The sequence below is a fragment of the Eleutherodactylus coqui genome, chromosome 7, assembly GCF_035609145.1.
Source record: "Eleutherodactylus coqui strain aEleCoq1 chromosome 7, aEleCoq1.hap1, whole genome shotgun sequence".
NCBI lineage: Eukaryota > Metazoa > Chordata > Amphibia > Anura > Eleutherodactylidae > Eleutherodactylus > Eleutherodactylus coqui.
The window spans coordinates 87,299,446-87,315,760 of record NC_089843.1 but is presented as its reverse complement, the minus strand read 5'-3'; the positions used below and the strand labels follow the sequence as shown (position 1 = coordinate 87,315,760).

General features: G+C 43.8%; 1 protein-coding gene across 2 annotated transcripts in view; it reads right to left on the bottom strand.

Moving 5' to 3' along the window:
- SH3TC1 (SH3 domain and tetratricopeptide repeats 1) overlaps nt 1–16,315 on the bottom strand; it is a 55,228-nt gene that overhangs the window by 33,452 nt on the left and 5,461 nt on the right. For both annotated transcript variants that reach the window (XM_066573332.1, XM_066573333.1), the window contains exons 2-6: nt 13,156–13,477; nt 8,612–8,704; nt 2,747–2,868; nt 1,670–1,775; nt 129–272 (exon numbers count right to left, since the gene is read on the bottom strand). In XM_066573332.1, coding sequence (XP_066429429.1) covers nt 129–272; nt 1,670–1,775; nt 2,747–2,868; nt 8,612–8,704; nt 13,156–13,429 — 739 coding nt within the window. In that variant the 5' untranslated portion in view covers nt 13,430–13,477. The remainder of the gene's footprint in view (nt 1–128; nt 273–1,669; nt 1,776–2,746; nt 2,869–8,611; nt 8,705–13,155; nt 13,478–16,315) is intronic.

Sequence of the window (16,315 nt, the reverse complement as noted above, 5' to 3'; positions counted from 1 at the left end):
TTTCTCCTGGTATTTTGTGCCGGATCTGCGACGGAACCTCTGACCAAAGGTCCCAACTCCGATGTGAAACTGGCCTCACTTGACCCATTATAGTATCTTGAGGTACTTTTATGGAGAGTCTTACCAACCTTCCTCCATTAAAAGACTCTTGTAAATGTGACTGAGTGAGCCTTCATTCAACAGGACTTGAATCCCTGCATCTTCGTCGTCCCAAGAAGTCAGCCAAAAAGACTGGTCTAAAAATATGTTCTCCATGCAGTGATTCAGGAACCCTGTGTGTAAAGACAATTTAACAATGAGATATTACACTAGTGATAATTCTTAAAAAATAAAAATAGTAGAAAATGTTCTGAAATAACAAAGAATAGCTCTCTGATTTCCCTCTAATTCAGCGGTAGGTTCTGGTGGTCCCCAGTGGCCAACACATGACCAACACAGCCAATCAATGCTCCCAGCTGTCATGCGCTTTACTACTGGCATCACCGCTCATGCTTGGGATAATGAGTACCTATAAAATATACCCTAATGTGCGTACAGTATATCTGCTAGAGTACATTATATTAAGAACTCAATATTAGGGCTCCTTCATACGGCATATTTTTCCTCAGTATTTTGTGAGCGAAAACCAGAAGCGGTACAAAATACGGAAGAAACACAAGTCTTTCCATTATTCTTTTTCTCTGTACGTTCCACTTCTGGTTTTGGCTCACAACATACTGATAAAAAATACACCCATATGAAGGAGCCCTTAGGGCTCCTGCACACTTGTGTTTTTCTTGCGCATTTTTTTCACGCGATATCGCTGCGTTTTTTTCACGAGATTGTCAATGGGACTTTCTAATGTTAAAAACGCATCGCACAAAAATCGCAAAGCACAAACTTGCGATGTGTTTTTAACATTAGAAAGTCCCATTGACAATTGTGTTAAAAAAACGCAAGTAGGTGTGAGCCCTTAGAGAGATATTCTCTCCTTAAAAGGATTTCAACCATTAAAACAAATCACAGGGCAGATAATTGTGTAAAATAGAAAATAAGCCATACACACTTTTCTAACTGCCTCTACCATCAGCGCTGCTACTTCAGTCCCTTCCCATCCAATCCTGGAGCTGACGGTAGTGGTCATGTGACATTCATCACTCATGTGACTGCTCAACCAATCACAGTCCTCAGCAGTCACGTGCCGTCCAAGCACTGATGCCCCCTGAGGTCAGTGATTAGTATGCAGTCACATGACCAAAGAAACGCAGATGACAGTCTGATACAGTCTCTTTTGGGATCGGAAAGACAAGGACCAGAGAGGATAGTGGATAGCGGAAGCCTGAATTTTTAAAAAACATTTTACACCATTATCTGCCGCATGTGATTTATTTTATAATGTCAGAAGATTCTTTAAAAACAATACTTCTAGGGGACACAACATTTGTAATCCAGTATGCCGGGCAGGCACATTTTCCTGTTGGATTCATACAGAATCTGAAATTTCTGCCATTATAGAAGTAAAGGCAGACATTTCTATACTGTAGGGAACATATTATGTAGGTATGGTACTGTAGGGACCATATTACAACTAGAGCTGTAATACATGAACCCAAAGGATCATATAATATAAATACAAAGCCATTTTGACTCTCTTTACATAATAAAAAAATCCTAAAAATTGTTCACTTACCAAGGGAATAGTAGGTAGAAAATTTCCATATCTCTTCAAATGTTCTGAAGGTCACAGTTATTAAGTCCTTATCACTCTCAATAGACAGCAGTCGAGCTGACAGCTCCTAAAAACAGCAACAGACAATATTTTCTGGTCCTTCTTTAAGAAACTGAGTAAATTAGAAACCAAACTGTTTATTAAAGGGGTTTTCTAAACTTATAAAAATACAGAAAAGTGCCTAAAAACACTGGATGCTCACCAGAAAACGCCAGCCTCAGCTTGAGGGCAGCTTCACACGGCCGTATGCACAACTGCGCTCGCCTCTATGCATCATAGCGCGTTTTTGAAGAAAACAGCAGGAAGATGGGTCCTGCCTTATCTTTCCCACACGTAGTTAATACTACATGTGGCAAACAATAGGGTAAGTCCTATCTTTTCTTGCTCGTACTATTAACGGGCGAGAGCCGAGATAGTGAAAACGAAATGGTTTTCTTTGTTCCATTATGCGGCTGTGATTATCACCTGTGAAAGGATGCACTGTATTTACATAATATGGGTGCTTCGAATTGGCCAAAGGATCATTAATACTTCCACCGTTTGCTAATCATAGCCCAAATATGATGGGCACCTAATGAAGGAAGCTGCTGATAACTCTAGAACACATTTCTCTGGTGCATTCACATTTCCTACTCTGAAGTAGGTGAGGTGACATGTCTTAAAGGGATCCTTCCACCAGGTTCGTGAAGTTTGACTCTGAGCTGAGCCCCGAGTCATGGAGGCGGGCCATGACAGCCTGAAGTATTCAGGGTGACAACTCTCTCCCTATGCACAAAAGTGGAGAGAGCTGTCAGTCTGCATGATGCGGGCGGGTAGAAGCAGCCCGCCTTTCTGACTTGGAGCTCAACTCAGGGTCTAACTTTATGAACCTGGCGACAGAATCCCGTCAATGATGCACCATTAACTGGTGGCTTACATCTGGGCACAAGTGAAGACTGGAAGAATGTATGTTGTCTCCTTGCTGGAGTTTGCCTTCTACTTTAAGAGTATTGAGAGGGAGTACATAAGAGGCTTCATCCTAGATATGTTGGAACTCACGCAGAAGACTGCAGCCACTTCCTTGTTGTCATTCTCCAGTAGACGGAGTCTGTTCCTAAGCTCTGCTTGGAGCTGGGGATCGGGAGTGCCTCCTCGGACCATAACTAGATGGATTTGTAAATCTAAGGAACAAGAACATTGGTTGCATTATCTATAAGTTAGGTTTAGAACAATTCCATAGATCACATAGGTTCAGATGGAGAGTGGGGTGCAGAGCCGGCCTTTGGACAGATGGCACCCTATTTGAAATATTCTTTTGGAGCCCCCTTCCTCCATAATAAAAAAAAAAAAAAATAGGAAAAACTAGGTAAAAAACCTAGTGCAACTCTAAGGTTAATTAAATTTGCAGCAAAACGAAAGAAAATCTGCATGGATTTGGTTTGGATTTTTTTCAGATTCAATAAATGCTGCTTCATTTTTGCACAGAAAATCCGCTGCAAATTTCTGCACCTCGTTAATAGATTTTTTTTCGTGTTTGCTTCTTTTATTCATGTTTTGCTGCGCTGTATGTCTAGGCATAATACTGTTATATTGAGGTCCGTAATGTCAAATTTCAAAATCCAAACCTTACTAAGATAAGATGAAAATACGATACCTATATAATTCCCAATACATTTGTCAACATCCAGCATGTAAGGAAAAGACATAATTGTTACGTGTGCAACGCCAAAGCACATGTATGGAAAGGGTTAAACTATAATGCAGCCATAAGAAGGTAACCTACGCCAAAAAATACTACAGTGACGATAAAGGTGATGAGAATGATGGATCCTACCGCTCCTGTAGACCCATCCACGTATCTAGACACTATTCTTCATGAACATTGCTGGCTGTCAATAAGAGATTCCTCTTTAGAGCAACCGCACATTAGCATAATTCCCTGCAGGCTGCCCACATTTGGCCATTGCGTGGCACGCAGAAAGTACATGATGATATTGCGTAGTTGCGACGGGCCAACGATTGCCATGCACTATCTTGGCATGTATGCTCGTATTACTCTCCAAGATAGAACATGCTGTGATCTATTGTGTGAATGTGTAGGAGTGGCAATATGGGAGCCTATGACAGATTAGTACAGCATATTCCGTGTGGAATACGCTGTAACAATACATTCGTGTGAAGAAACCCTAAGGGTGAGCTTATAGGGAATGGACAAACTGTCCCTGAATATGCCTAGAAATTAAATCATCCAATGCAGCAACATGCGAGGCGATCGCCCTGAAAACAGTGTCTCACCCTAAAAACTAGAAAACCCTGTTATGGCCCAATGTAGAGTATGTAAACCGAGAATACAAATCGGGACAACATTGAGAGAAGGAGAAATCCGCAGTTAATGGCAGAAGGTCCCAATGCATTTAATCCTACTCACAGACTCATCTGGAGACCAATAGAGGGAGAAAAACAGCACCAAGGCACTGAGTAGCAGAGAAAAAAGTTTCTAAAAAAAAATTCCAAAAAAGATCAAGGGTATTTCTTAGCTGGTTTTCCCATCCACTGGTTAGCTCACATAAACAACTAAGGTAAAATAAACAAGGGAAGCTCAAATCCACCATCAGTGATTTTACACACCACACTAATAGTTCAATCTGTCATTTAAGCCCTTAGGTTCTATAGTATGTAATGTGTAAATCCAATGTGTCTCTCTATGCAGTAATAGACAATCCCAATCACTTTCATGCATGTGGGAAGGAAGATCACATCAATACCCATAAAACTGATATAATTAGTTTAGTCTGTGTAGTGGCCCAGAGTTAACGGGGCCCCTCCATAAGTGTGAATGCATTTGTCTTGTGCCTACGTGTTGTCGGTGTCTTCTATGTTGCATGAATATGATGTGTATTGCATAGCTGCAGCAGTGAGTGGGTTAACGTCTGGGTTATGTCTGAAAAATGTATCATGTTGTATGTCACGTGATCGTGCTTGGTATATATGTCTTTGCAAGGTGTCTGGAGTGAGTGTTCTGTTCTGGACTTGCAAAAGAGAGGACAGGAGAGTGCTGTTCTGCAAGTGAGCCACACAGACACCATCTGCTCTGTGCGGTCCGGAGTGGAAGAGGCTGAAAGGTATCCACCAGCCTGCCCTGGGCCTGCTTTACCCAGGAGATACCCCTAAACATAGAGCGAGACTGGGGAGCGGCTATACAGCGTGAAGTGCCTGTCTGCCAAATGTGAGTGTTGACCGGTAGAGAGCTGGAGAGAGTGAAGGAGAGTGGCCGGGAACAGAACCCCACAGATAACTTGGACTGTGGACTCATCTGTCATCCTGTGACTCCTCCCTGTCACACCACTTTGTGTTCTGCACCATTTTCCTGCTTCATGTGTATTCTACTGAAAGACTATAAATAGTTTTACTCATGTAAACGAGCACTGCTGACCGTTCCTGGCCTTGCTTTTGGAAACATTTCCCTGTGTGTGTGGACTACCTATTTCAACATTCTGACATTCACTGCAGAGGAAGGAACGGTGGCGTCACGAGTGACAAAGGACATTCATGTAAACCACTACTTGGGTTATCCCCGTGAAAACCCCCCAGCAGTAACTTGGATGGGTCCCATGCTACCCCCAGGGGAGGAGATGATAGAGCCCCGTGACAAGGTCTCAAACTACTCCGCTGTTTCCTCGACTGTGGGCCCGCTCCTCGGACGCTGCACTTGCATGTTTAGCATTAATATGGTGAGGTATTGTAGTATCTCTATTATGTTGTTTATCATTAATGTTTGCTAGCACTTCTCTATACACTCTAAGGGCTAATTCCCACGGGTGGATTTCCGCTGCTCATCACTGCAGCTATTAGGTTCTATTGAACCTAATAGCGCAATGCTCACGGTGCGGAATTCCACTGTGGAATTCTGTAGCACAGCGGAAGATAGAGTGAAACCGCTTCCCCGCCTACCACGTCATATGACGCGGCCGGTGCGTCATGTGACACTGTGGGCGTGTCATATGACGCTGCCGGCGCGTAACATGACACTGCCGGCACGTCATGCGCTCTACTGTGCATGCACGCCGGAGCATCATGTGGGACGTCGGGCGGCAGATCCGGAGGTAAGTATGGGGTCTCTGGGGGAGCGCCGTGACGGGCTCCGCTGCGGTATTCCGCTTCGGGAGCCTGTCACGGCCATGAGCAATAGGCCTATCTGTCTTACCCACATACTGCTTCTCTGCGCTCTTATTTCATAATGATGTAAAAGGTACCTGTCCTTCCTCCATATCATCGCTTGCCATCTGGAAGAATATCAGTAGAATTACCTAATTCGTGACTGTTTGCCAGCCAAAATACATGATACTGGCACCAACGTAATTTGCAGGCAAAAAGTTGTATATCCTTCATATAAAACACATTAAATTTAGTTGTAAGAACAAATGAACGACCCCTTTGAATAATTGATATCTGTCTTGTTGAGAGGTCTAGATGATATATTAATCTGTTGGCTAGTATTTAGTTTTGCGCCAGGGAGAGCTCTATTGTATTATGGGTAAGATGTTCGTAAAAAATTGCCATTTGAGTCAATGAAACCCGCCTGAGAGTAGTTTCGTCGTGGGAGAAATAGAAGTAGGGAGGATATAGGGGCAGAGGTAGTATAGTACACTACCTTCTAAAGATCCCTTGGGATTTATTATATACTATCAAGGCACTAGATTTGTCAGCAAGTTACACTGTAAACCATTCTGACTATTGTGTCATATGAGAACCTGTGAAAGGCTTTCATATCCTGGCCGGTTTCCTTCCCTTAAAGGTAAGCCACAAAAACACTTCCTTTTCTGTACAAATTACTACCCCGTATCTCATGGGATGTAGCTGTGCAGATCTGTTATCATAGGCAAGTCAAACATGAATTTTCACTAGCTCCCATCGGGGATGAAAAGGTAGTAGCAACATCAGAGACCCGGAGCCGGAGAGGGGCCAAAGAAAGTGCCATTCGATTTTTTTTAATTAATCGACAGTAGTGATACAGATCCACTGTAGCAAACGTTAGATTGACATTTGTGTGTTACAATCATTTAACTACAATGTAGTACAATGCCGTAAATCGAGTTATGATGACCAACCAGTCATGGTAACGATTGCTACATCGGCATGTAAGGAGGTGGAGGAGCAAGTCCCCTCTTTTACCATTCTGACAGAGCAGCTGCTGTTGTTCGGATGGCCGCCGGAGTTGGCCCCACCGCTGCCTGGGAGGTAAATGACTTAGGTGGGCTTTGTGGAATGGGCCCCCAGTCCAGAATGAACTCAGGGTGCTGTGCAGAGACCACAGGCAGCGTTGGTTTTTGCATAGTAGACCCCAGTAGTGTAACCTCAGGCCTTGCCCACTGCCGATTTGACTGGGCATCCTGCTGGCTGTAATCGGACCTGTCGCAGTATACATATCGAGTATCCAATGCACTGTATCTTCCAACTTTTATTCAACTGAATGTATTAAATCAGCAATAGGCTAGTCTGGATTGGAGAGGTATGTAGGAGTTCAAGGCTGTTTGTCCAGGAATCGGGTAATGTTCTTCTTCTCCTTGACTCCCCATGCATGTGTAAGGATGCCAGCTTCTGGCTCTCAATCATGGCAGACCCACCAACTGCATGGCAACGATGTCTTAAGCGACTGCTCCTATCACACTCTACCTTTCATATCCATGTTACTAACCCCCTGCATACTGACTCAACGCATCATGGGCCATACGTCGGAATTAAAGCAAAATACACACATTTTTAGCTTTTCATAACACAAAAATGGAAGGCACAAAAACATAAAAAAAGGTTGCAGAAACATACAAATACTTCAAATCACACAACCTCCTCTCTACAGTGACGTAGCAGGAAGAAGAGAGAGAGAGAAGAGGCATTGCAAGCACTGAAGAAGGATACCCCAACTCCTAATGCCCCTGCATTACAGACAATGAAAAGGCACTAAGCCCCACACACCCCATTATGCGGCGGAGCGTCAGATTGCATATAAATGGGCAGGTGCCACCTTGGCAGAGAGGATTGTATGACACGGCACAAAGTGAGGCAGAGAAGAAACGGCCAATGAAGTGGCAGAGGGCAGTTGCCCTAGACGCAAGAGTAATGTGTAGGTCGCAGAGAAGCGCCAGCAGAAAATGAACGGTGTCCAATGCTACTGCGCTGGGGAGTGGTAGGGGGCTCAGATAGTAGTTGCGGGCCAAGGAACTGGAGGCTCGAGTCCTGAGAGGACCGGAGTTAAAGTTCTGTGCAGCAGGCATTGTGCAGGTGAAAAAGGAGGCAAGCAAAGACTGCGTGTGTATATGGGCGGAGAGGGAGACTCACTACCCGCTGTTTATGGGCGCACAGACAGAGCGGGCATTGTAAAGATCTGTGCAGTTGGGTGCAAGCAAGTGTATGTTGGTGGACACCTCGGAAAAAAAAGTCATGACAGCCACTGGTTGGTGTATGGTATACCGATGTGGGCAGCGGGAGAGAACTGAAGGGTCTTGTACAGTTCTGCACACACTACACACATACAAGTGAGGCATGGAAAGCAAATAGAAGGGAGGGCACTCCTGTATGTTATGGAGGGAGTAGTGCAGTACGATGATGCATACCTTAAGTGATGATAGCCTGACTCCCAATACATGCCTCGCCGCACCCACCTCCAGCTATGCCCCTCACCTGCTATCTACTGTATTTTCTTCAGTGTTGATGCTTGTCTATCGTTTAGCTCTGCTGCATTAAACTACTTCCTGGTTTAATAGCAGTTCAGGCTGCTGCTGTCCCTCCTTCATGCTTTACACTGCATCTTCAATTGCTGTTTAGGCACCAATTCACCCAGGGGCCAGTTCATGAAGAAATTATTTGTACTACATTACAGAAAGTATACAATTATTCTAAGTTTTGAGCTGAGACCAGACTCTTTACCTGACACAAAGGCTTCCGTATGATCAGGGTTTATTTCCGAGCTTTCTTTAAAGCAGTCATTAATTTGAATGAAATCTGGAACTGAAGAGGCAGCTGTAAAGAAATAGGTTAGACTTGGTTAGACGCCCTCAAAGACGGTGGAATTCATATCAGGCACTATAGCTGCTGGGACACATGGTATTCAAGGGGTCTTCCAGCACTAAGCTATTGTTGGGTCTTCAGGATAGGTCATCAATTGTTGATCAGCAGAGGTTACCGCTTGGTGTCCCCAACGCTCAGCTCATAGGAGAGGCTATGGCGCTCAGTTGAGCACGGCAGCCTCTTCTTATTACAAATGATGTCACCTTCATTGGTCACATGGTCTGGGAGCAGCTCTGTTCCATTTAATTGAATAGGACTGAGCTGCAGTACCAGGCACAACCACTATACATTGTATGGCGCTGTACCTGGTATGGACTGAAGTGACAGTTGTCACTTCAATCAGTTGATTGGCCGGCATCCAGAACGATCAGCTATTGATTACCTAGGTCTTCAGTAAGGGCGCTGTTACACAGAATGATTCTCGTTCAAAAATGTAGTTGCATTGTGGGAATCTGAATGATGATTGTTCAGTGTAAACAGGTCAATGATTGAACGAGAATACACTCGCCGTTTATTTTATGCAGATCTAAAAATCATCAATCAGTCGTTAGTTGTAAAAAGCGATCGTTCAGTCGCTGACAGTCACTGGTACGGTGCCTTGAGCCACTAACGATTGAGTGAATGAGAGAATGAAGAAACATTTTTAATGATTATCTACCCGTGTAAACAGACTGTATTTCAAAGCAAAACACACTGTCGTTCGCATGTTTGAATAATTTTTCGCTGTGTTTAAGAGGGCCCTCAGGACTTAAACAGTGTGTTATGATTTCAATGGGTTCATTCAAACTTTTTTTTTTTTTTTTTTTAGCGCCCGCTGTTTTCGTGGATGAAAAACTCGTTCACTACGCACTGTACTGTTCTTTTTGCGCATGCAGGGCTTGTTCATATGCGCGCGCGATATCCTCCTTCCCTGATTTAATACAACTTACTTGTGCAGTGAACGAGTTTGATTTGCGCACGTATTGGCGCATAGTACTGTACATTTGCGCACGCAGGATCTGTTTACATGTGCCACAAAACCCTCCCACCCTAATTTAAAAGGCCATTTAGCCTAATGATTTCTTGATGTGTTCTGTTTTTCACAGAATTGCGCATGTTCTTGCGTTTTGCGTGCGTACATGCACCTCCCCCATAGAGCTCTATGGGGCCCTTGGGGCACAAATACATAGGAAAACAGAACAGGTCCTATTATTTTTCCGCACGCGCCAAATACGGAAGTGAGAAGGAACCCGTTAAAATCAATGGGTTCTATTCTCTGCGTATTGAGGGCGCAAATAGGTTCGTGCTTTATATGCTGTAATCAAATTACGCTTAGTAGTTTCTAGGCAGAGCTTGCTCCTCCAAGTCCCGGAGTTAGATTTTCTTATCAACAAGAAGTAGTGTGAGTTAATCTGAAGCGAAGCAGACGTCCGTAGAGTCTGGCAGCCATGCACCATATGCTGTTACTATAGGACTGCAGCCAATATAATCCATCCTATCTGCACAGCCCATACACACATTTACATCCAATCTCCCGGTCCGCTAATCATGAACACATCACCCTCATTGTTCATTGTAAGAATATAGTAGCCAAAAAACACATTCCCACAATGTACCCCAACCGAAGATGGAAGTCTGGACTGAAAACCGCAGTAAAGCAAGTGCCATTGTCATATATCCACGAAAGCCCACCACTGTCAATGTCCAACTAGTGTTGGCAATAGAGAGCTGACCAGGGAAGATCTTGAGGGATTATACTATGGGGTACGACTGGGCATCCCAAGAACCCCCAGCAATCGGCATAATGGCAGAACTGGGCACCGTGACATCCGGTATTGTAGCTCCATCCGGCGGTGCAAAAGTTTAGCCCCACCTAGACATGTGAAAATTGTGCACGCAACACACAGTGACAGTTCACCTGTATGGGACCGGACGGAAGCCAATTTTTGCACGCGCCAGACACTATGCCAGTAGCCCATTGATTTGTTTTGGGCCACTTATACCTATGTTTTTTTCATGCGCGTATTACTTGCGTGAAAAGAATCGCAGCATGTCCTATCTTGGCGTTTACTATGCGCACATACATGCCAAGAGAGTGTATGGAGACTGGCGGCATGCAGCAAGCATAAATGTCACTGCGTATTTGCTGCATGCTCACATGCAAGAGATAGGCACGTGGCCCGCAGGTGTACATAGTCATGTGATCCCCGCCTAAATCAGTGGTTACCAGATGCCTCGTAACCAAGAATCAAAAAACACAGGGTAAGGGCTGCTTCTCACAGGCGCATGTGTAAAACACTCGCCACAGCACAACGTATGAACAAGGAAGGATGAGGTACATTTCCAATGTGTCTGCGCATAGTATTGTACTTTTTATGTACAGAGGGACAGTTCACACACGTGTGCAACACGCCCTTCCCGAAGCGTAAAAGGCTAATTCGTATAATGAGGTGCAGTTGTGTTCTTTTTCCAAGCGGTTTGCACTGTGTTTCCCGCTTTCCCCCGCGCACCTCTTGTAGACTTCTATAGGGGACTTTGCTGCGCAAAATAGAGCAAGTTTTACTTTTTTCCTGCGCGCAAGAAGTGCAATTGTGCTCATGAGAACAAGCCCATCGGAATAAATCGATTCTATTCTCTGTGTTTAGCGCGTGTATATAATTTACTCACGGAATGCATTTCACCCCACCATAAACCTGACATTAAGGGGTTGTCTCATGAAAGCAAGTGGGGTTATACACTTCTGTATGGCCATATTAATGTACTTTGTAATATACATCGTGCATTAAATATGAGCCATACAGAAGTTATTCACTTACCTGCTCCGTTGCTAGCGTCCCCATCGCCATGGATCCGTTTAAAATCGCCGTCTTCTGGCGATTTTAGACGCGCTTGCGCTGTGCGGTCTTCTCCGTGGTGAATGGGGCCGCTCGTGCCGGAGAGCTGGTCCTCATAGCTCCGCCCCGTCACGTGTGCCGATTCCAGCCAATCAGGAGGCTGGAATCGGCAATGGACCGCACAGAGCCCACGGTGCACCATGGGAGAATACCCACGGTGCATCGTGGGTGAAGATCCCGGCGGCCATCTTAGTAAGGTAAGGAAGAAGTCGCCGGGGATTCGGGTAAGTAATAAACTTTTTTTTTTTTAACACATGCATTGGGGTTTGTCTCGCGCCGAACGGGGGGCCTATTGAAAAAAAACAAAAACCGTTTCGGCGTGAGACAACCCCTTTAAGCTACTCATATACCGAAATCAACTTATTGGACACCACCATAAAGATTTTAAACAACTCAATACAGCCATCTGCACCAAAAACTTATTAAATCGGCCTACATACCTCAGATAGGACAGCTTCCACCCTAAACACATCAAAAAGTCCATTGTCTACAGCCAGGCCATCAGATGCAACCAGATCTGCTCCAACCCAACAGACAGAGAGGAACATTTGTACCATCTTAAAAGGAGATTTTTAAATCAGGACTACCATCCCACCTCAATTGATGACCAAATCAACAGAGCCACCAGGATACCCAGGAATCAACTACTCCAATACAAGGAGAAAGAGAAAAAAATGGATGCGTACCTCTAGTAGTGACCTACAATCCCAGCAAGAGGTACTAAGAAAAACCGCAAAGAAACTCCACCATACCCTACACAAGGATGACTGCTTGAAAATGATATTCCCAGACCCTCCCCTTCTGTGGTACAGGCAACCTCCAAATTTGAGGAACTTTGTAATTAGGAGTGCATTGCTTATTGACACCCAACAGGGCACTTATCCCTGCAATGTAAGGAGCTGCAAGACCTGCTCACATGTTCTAACTGCGAACAGGATACACATCCCCAACACACAGCAGGACTATAAGATCCCGGGGACATTCACATGTTCCACATCCAATGTTGTGTACCTGATCCTGTGCAGTAAATGTCCTGTTAGTGGTCTTTATGTTGGAGAAACGGGGAAAAAAACTGAGGGCCAGGATGAGATCTCATCGCCACACAATTAGAGCAGGAAAGACAGAATTCCCTGTGGCCGAGTACTTTTTTAGTTACGGACACAACATAGAACATATGAAAGTTACTATATTAAAAGGCAACTTCAAATCTCTACTTCATAGAAGAATTTGGGAATACAAGTTTATAACCACCTTTGACACAGTCATCAACATTTCAAAAGGTTTCATAGTAGAATGGAGAATATAAGAAATCTGAAGCACAGATAACACACAGGTGACCTAGAGATGCTAAAACTTTCACATCCTTATCAGTGGACTAATTAAGTATTTACTCTGCTACACCCATGTGTCTAATGAACCAAACAAAAGAACATAATAAAACTAAATGCGAGTCCATGACCTGTCTTTCAGGACATGGAGAAAAATCTACACACAAGTAAATGCAAATCATTATGTAGCTCAGCTGCTTACCATTGGGCCCTAGGGATGATATAACCTTCTTCATAGAAGCAACAATGGATCTTGAGCTGTGGATAGCTGCTGTAAGTCCAGACATTTGACTTTCCCCATTGGCGTTCTCCAATTTCCGTTCTTCTAAATGTTCTTGACTCTTATCTTCTGATAGTAGTTGGTCTGCAGGTACCACCGTTGGCTCATTGCCCTCTGAGACATCTTCTTCAATTGGATGAAGTCTATGAACCTTAATAGAGGTAGGAATAGCTTCTACATCATTGGGTTCCATCATCTAGTCTGGCCTTATGATATCTGCATCGTAATAATGGACTGATCTGACCTGTAAAATGAAAATCATTTTGTCTGTTAACTAAGGTATCATGAACTATTTCTGAAAAAATGAGCAATGCGATGGATCAAGTTTTACTTTATAGAAATGCGTAGATACTGGAGACATTGTTTGGATACCAATCAATAGCATTCTGCTTACCAAGTTACTGATAACCTCTGGTCAGTACTGGAAAAGTGGCCTCTGGGTCTGCCATAGCAAAAATTGGACAGGAAACCAGATAATACACTGCAGTATTTCTGTACTGCAGTGCATTATCTAAGCAATCTTAGAATCACAGGTTCAAGTCCCCTATAGGGACATTTAAAAAAATAAAAGGTAAAAAAAGATAATTGTAAAAAAAAATCCACATTAAAAAAAATTAAAAGATCTTTTTATGCACTTATCTTTTATTTTTCCCCCAAAATAATTTTAAAAAATGTTTAGTATTGCCACCTTTGCATCTACATTAAATTGAACACCCTTTTTATTACACATTGCAAACAGTATAAAAATAAAATAGAGCCAAAACCTAGCTGGCTTCCCAAAAAAACGCTATACAAGTGAACAAAAAAGCCATATGTACCCCAAATGGCATTAATATAAACTACAGCTCGCTACTCAAAAAACAAGCCCTTACACAGCTCCGTCTATTAAACAAATAAAATTTAAGGGTCTTCCAAAGCAGCAATGCTGAAAAAATGACTTTCCAAAAGGGTTTTTATTGTGGAAAAAGTAAAAAAATATAACATTTTGATGTCATTTATTGTACCAAACCGAACACCAAAAAAGAAATCCAAAAACAATGGCAGGATTGATGTGTTCTTTCGCTATGCCTCCACCCGCCTAAGTTAATAATAGTTATACAATACATTATATGTACTCTAAAATGGTACAAATTAAAACTACAGCTCACTACTCCATGAACAAGATTTCATGTGGCTATGCAGATGGAAAAATAAAGTTGTGGCCTTTTGAAAAGAGAAGAAGAAAATACTCTAAAATACTTGTGTCCTGTGACCCTCCAGTTTAAGGACAAAATTTCGTCCCTGGACTGGAGAGAGAAAGGGATACATTTCCTGTAGTTCTTCTTCTTTGTCATTCCTCCAAGCTGCCAGTTTCATGTCTCGTTTTCAGCCTTGCCAGATAGCCCACTCAATCTACACACTACTTAATCCCCACAGTGCATTGGTAGTCTTAGATTACCAATGCACTATACTAGTTATCAGATTGCCAAGTGCTCCTCATGTGATCAGCACTGGCCAATCCATGAGCAGTGCAGTTTGTAGTATATAGTTAGAAAATTTCTGCAGCCAGCTTGCATGGCTAAAAACAGAGCTCAGAACTGGTGTATCTGGTGGATGTCTAATAGAATCAATGGTTTCCTATAGAAACATTCAGATGAAGGAATTTTGGACACGTCAAAAACTTGCACCTTCAAAAGATAAGACATGCATGGCTACAATGCCCGCATCTAAGGTCCGTGCTGCGAGAAAAGATAGGACCTGACCTATCTTTGGTGAGTGATGTACAGGAGTTTCCATAGACTCCTATGGGAGCTGGACAAAAAGGGAGGGGGGAGGGAGTTTAGCTGTGAACTACACTTGGAAAAGAAGACCTTTTTCCAGCAACACGCAGCTCCAGATGTGTGAATGGGCAATTTCGCCACTAATTAAGCTTGGGACTTGATAGCTGGTTATCGCCCGTTCACACTATTTTTCATGTATCGCCCGTTCACACTATTTTTCATGTATCGCCCGTTCACACTATTTTTTATGTATCGCCCGTTCACACTACTTTTCATGCAGTTAACTTCTTTTTTTTTTCTTTTCTTTTTTTTCATGCACCTATTCTGCACGAAAATGCCACCCATGTGAAAGAGCCCTAATGGTAGCTTTCCCTCTGCTCTCCGTCCTCCTCTGGCACTCTCATATAGCCCTCCATAATAACATGGTGGAAAGGCAGTGAATACATGCTTACAACAGGGAGCATGCTGAGAAGAAGCAGACTGTTTACTGACTGACTGAATTTGCTAAGATTTCACTTGTATTGCAAAACAATACAACCATAGACATTAACCAGTGTTTTAATGAAAACCAATTACAAAAAGTCTTCATTTCAGGCTCTTTCACATGGGCGCTGCGATTCTTGGCCTGAAATCGCACAAACGAGAAGCAGCAACGACCAAGTCACGGCTGCATCTCTCTTTTTGTCGCCAGTTCAGACAGCCATGGCTGCGGCGCATATACGCTGCAGCTCGGAATACCATCGGGCAGGGGGGGAGGGAGCTCTGCTAAACTCCCTCCCCCTCTCCACGCCTTGCCGGCTGCCAGCAAAACGACTGGGCAGGAGCTAGCGCATTAAACTCTTGCCCCCTCTCTGCCTCTTGCCGGCTGCCAGCAAGGGGAGGGTGTGGAACAGGGCAGGAGCTAGTGTGTTAACTTCCTGCCCTGTCCCGCCCCCTCCCTTTGCCGGCAGCCAACAAGGGGTGGAGAGGGGGAGAGAGTTTAGCAGAGCCGCTGCTAAACTTCCTCCCACCTCCCTTTTCTGGCAGCTCCCATAGGGCTGCCACACACTTGCGTTTGCGTTTTTTGTTAACGCGATTGTCAATGGGACTTTCTAATGTTAAAAACGCAATGCAGTGAAACTTGCGTTTTTGGTGCACTGCGTTTTTAACATTAGAAAGTCCCATTGACAATCGCGTTAACAAAAAACGCAAACGCAAGTGTGTGGGAGCCCTTAGGCTCCCATAGGAGTCTGCGCGACCGGCCGGTGTATTCCAGCCAAAGATAGGTCAAGACCTATCTTTTCCGCCCGGGCCTAAAAATGGTCATTCGGAATGCGCACTAT